General features: G+C 46.7%; 1 protein-coding gene across 1 annotated transcript in view; it reads left to right on the top strand.

The window, feature by feature from the left end:
- Window positions 1-3,885, top strand: part of LOC108796778 (TBC1 domain family member 24-like) — a 15,318-nt gene that overhangs the window by 3,895 nt on the left and 7,538 nt on the right. Inside the window, exon 2 of the mRNA XM_018568300.1 lies at window positions 515-1,541. Within this exon, the coding sequence (XP_018423802.1) occupies window positions 517-1,541 (1,025 nt within the window). The 5' untranslated portion in view covers window positions 515-516. The remainder of the gene's footprint in view (window positions 1-514; window positions 1,542-3,885) is intronic.

The following is a 3,885-nucleotide window of genomic DNA, read 5'->3' as shown; positions in this document are numbered from 1 at the left end:
CCCCCCCGCGCCGTCCCAGAGGCGGGGCGCATGAGGCGCATGATGTCACATGAAGCCGCGCATGTGCAGCGTCTGGTGACATCACACGTCTGTTGGGGGGACATCATTTTCTGTTCTTACCTTGGGGCGCAAAAGGAGCTCGCTAAGGCTCTGCCCTGTCACATGCACCTCTGATGGGTACCAAAAACAGCCATGGTGACACATTGAGCCGGCGTGGTCCATCATTGTCACTACCAGGAAGATGATCAAGAGCTATGATGTGCCACAGACGGTGGAGCGAGTGCATGTAGACAGGAAGTGACTGAAAGAGGCTGGAAAACATTAGATGCAAAAAAGAATTTAAAAAAAAAAGAGGTGAAAACAGTATTTTATGGAAAAAATAGAACACGGCAATGATTTGCAATAACCGTTGCTTTAGCAAACTGAATGTCCTACAGTATTAGGGTTTTCCATTGATAAAAACTAATTTTATCTTCATAAAATATCTTTTTTCTATTTTCATCTCATTGAACAGGTATGAGTGACTTTTGCTCCCTGCCGATCATTGTTACCCCAGACGACAATGCCTGGGATATCGATACTTCTTCCTATGCCGACTGTGGGCACTTTGTGGACTGGGATCTGTTCTCCATCAAGCCTCAGAAGCAGAGTCCTTCACATCTGGAAATTCCCTTCTCTGCCAAGGAACTGAAGCGGATGGCCAGAGAGGGCACTTGGGCCGGCCATAGAACCCTGAGATCCGAGGCCTACAACAAGATCATCAAGAACATCAACTGCCGGATATTCACACCCAATGGCACGGTTTACCATGATATAGCCGAGAGGCTTTTCGGTCATGGTGGCCCACTTGACCATCCTTTGCCAGAGTTCGTGGACGGTTGTCTTCTGCCTATGTACTGCCTCAACGCTAGAGGAGAGATGGCCGTGAAGAAGGTGCTGATCTGTATCGGTAACCAGTATCCGGACATCACCTATTCTCCCTCCTTGCCGGCAGTGGTGGCGCTCTTGATGCACTTCAGCGAAGATGAGGCGGAGTGTTTCGAGAAGGTCTGCCGCCTCATCTCCTGCACTGATCCACACAAGTCTTACATTGAGCAAAGCTTTCTGTCCTACGAAGCCTCAAGCATGGCCTTTGGCGACTTAGCCAAGAAATATTGCCAAGCTGGTCATAAATTCATCGCTACCAACTGTGAAAATTCCTCAGATGTCTTCTCCGACTGGCAAACATGGGTTTTTGGTGATCTACCCTTTGAGTACGCTGTTAGGGTCTTTGACGTTTTTCTTCTCGAGGGCAACAAAGTCTTGTACAGGGTGGCTCTAGCCCTGCTCAAACAGTACAAACTCCAAGTTGACTACGTAGGACAGGACATCAGGTCCGACATTCAGAATTTTGTGAAGAACATCTCCCAACATTTCTGTGTAGAGAAGCTGTTGGAGAAAGCTTTCAGTATTCGACTTTTCACCCACAAAGAGATCTGGTTGTTGCACATGGCCAACAGCAAAGCCTTGTCCCAAGGTGGGATCACTGTCATGCAGCGAAGGTACGTGGAGTTTCAGCAGTCCACCAAATATTCCATTCACAGCCTCAATCATGAGCTTGCTGTGAGAGTCTCTTTTCTCCAAGGTTCCGTCTGTATTTTACAGCTTTGTGAAGCATTTTTGAAGGACCTGAAACACATTGAGGGGAATTTATCAAAACTGGAGTAGACAAAATCTGGAACAGCTGTGCATGGCAACCAATCAGCATCCAGCTTTCATTTTCAAAGCTTAAATAAACAAACTTAAGAGAGAAGGTTCCCATAGGCAACTGCTCCAGATTCTGTCTGCTCCAGTTTTGATAAATCCCCCCATTGTTTACATTTCTAATCTCAACAGGTCTGTTTTTTTCCCCTAAAATCACCATGCTCTCATCATATTTCATTCTTAGTCGGACACTTATGTACACAAAACCCTTTCTGCTGGTTTCAATTAACGTACCTCTAAAGCCATTTCTCCGTAAGGGTTTTTTTGGGGTCGCCGTCTATGACCCATTGAGGAGATTTCCATTCCTGTCCTGGAGGCACAACAGGACGTCATAGGAAATCCCTCCAGAGGGAATTTGTTACTGGAACACGTGTCCTCAATGGAAGATTTGCCCTCTCCTCCTGTTCAGCCATAATGTCTTGGATTTTCCCATCACCTTCTTTTGCAGTGACAATGGTCACCAGGACAAACAGAGAGAGTTATTCACACAAACGGGGACACAGACATTAGGCTTTAAACAGTACAATAGCAAAAAATTCCCCAGCACACTCACCAGCCAGGCTGCAAAAAACAAAAACACTAACTACTAAGGTTAAAAAACAGGTCTTAGTCTTTGCGATATATGCTCCAAGATGGAGGCGCTCTTAGATTAGAGTTAGGACTAGGGATGCACCGATACCGATACTAGTATCGGTATCGGTGCCAAGTATTTGGGCGAGTACTCGTACTCGCCCACATGCTCCGATGCCTAGCCCGATACTTCCAGTATCAGGAAGCCGGGTAGCGAATAATTAAACACTGCCTGGCTTCCTGATTGGCTGGGAAGCTGCCTCCATGCTCCCTCGTCACAAGACGAGGGAGCATGGAGGCGGCATCCCGGCCAATCAGGAAGCCAGGCAGTGTGTAATAACTCACTGCCTGGCTTCCTGATTGGTCGGGAAGCTGGCCAATCAGGAAGCCGGGTGCCATGTAATGATGCGGCGCCCGGCTTTCTGATTGGCCGGGAAGCCAACTCCATGCTCTCTCGTCATGAGGTGATGTGGGAGCATGAAGCCGGCTTCCCGGCCAATCAAGCAGCCTGGCGCTGCGTCATTACACCTAGTGACAAGAAGCATGGGGGGGGGGTCTCCCCTGCTATTCCTGGTGGCGAGTCTATACACGCCGCCCGGCCTCCTGGCGAAACAGGAAGCCAGGTGGAGAGTCATTACACACCGCCTGGCTTCCTGAATGGGACTTCGGTATCGGCGAGTACTGGATAAAAAAAATACCTGTACTCGTACTCGATACCCAAAAACCGTCATCGGTGCATCCCTAGCTAGGACCACACTACACAGAAGGGCCTTGACGAGGCCGTGCGGCTTCCACATATTCTGCAGAAGACGTGCATCTGTTTTTAACCTTAGTAGTGTGAAAGTGTTTTTTTGCAGGCTGGCTGGTGAGTGTGCTGGGAATTTGTTGCTGTTGTACTGAATCATTAATTGTATCTCTATAAACAGTAATTAACACGTCTTCTGGAACTTTTCTGGAACTCTTCTCTACTGTGTAATGACCTCATTATGGACATTTCATGTTGATGCTCAAATATTTATCATCGTCAATGTTATGGTGCCACATAACTACGCTGTGTGGTCTATGCAAATCTTTTTTGGGGGGGCATTGAACAAAAGGCAACAAACGTAAATTATTAAAACTTCATTACATCAGAAGATTACAGACAACAATTTAAGATCGGTCCAATCAGTGAGTACATCATCCCTTTGAAATCATGGTCACATGACATCTTTACCAGATGCATCAGTGTACAGTAGTTAGATTCAAATGTAATCTTAAACAGTAAGAAGGTGATTGGATGCGTTTTCAGCCAGGAAGCTGAGTGATCCAGTTCGAAAAGGACTTCGCCTAAAAGTTGGTGAGTAATGGATTTTATTAATGATATAGCTATTGAAAGTACATTAGAGTTTAAGAACTTGTCTGCTCATACCGTGTTTCCCCGAAGGTAAGACCCATCCCGAAAATAAGACCTAGTTCGGTGGTTGGTCTTATATTACAGAGATCCGCTAGGTCTTACTTTTGGGGTAGCTGCACATATATTAAAATTTTACATGTGAAGACCGGCCGCAACTCCCTCCCCCCCGCCCGCCC

The sequence above is a fragment of the Nanorana parkeri genome, unplaced genomic scaffold, assembly GCF_000935625.1.
Source record: "Nanorana parkeri isolate BGI_ZX_2015 unplaced genomic scaffold, ASM93562v1 scaffold1169, whole genome shotgun sequence".
Lineage (NCBI taxonomy): Eukaryota > Metazoa > Chordata > Amphibia > Anura > Dicroglossidae > Nanorana > Nanorana parkeri.
Note: the sequence above shows the minus strand (reverse complement) of the source record. Positions and strands in the feature narration are given on the sequence as shown.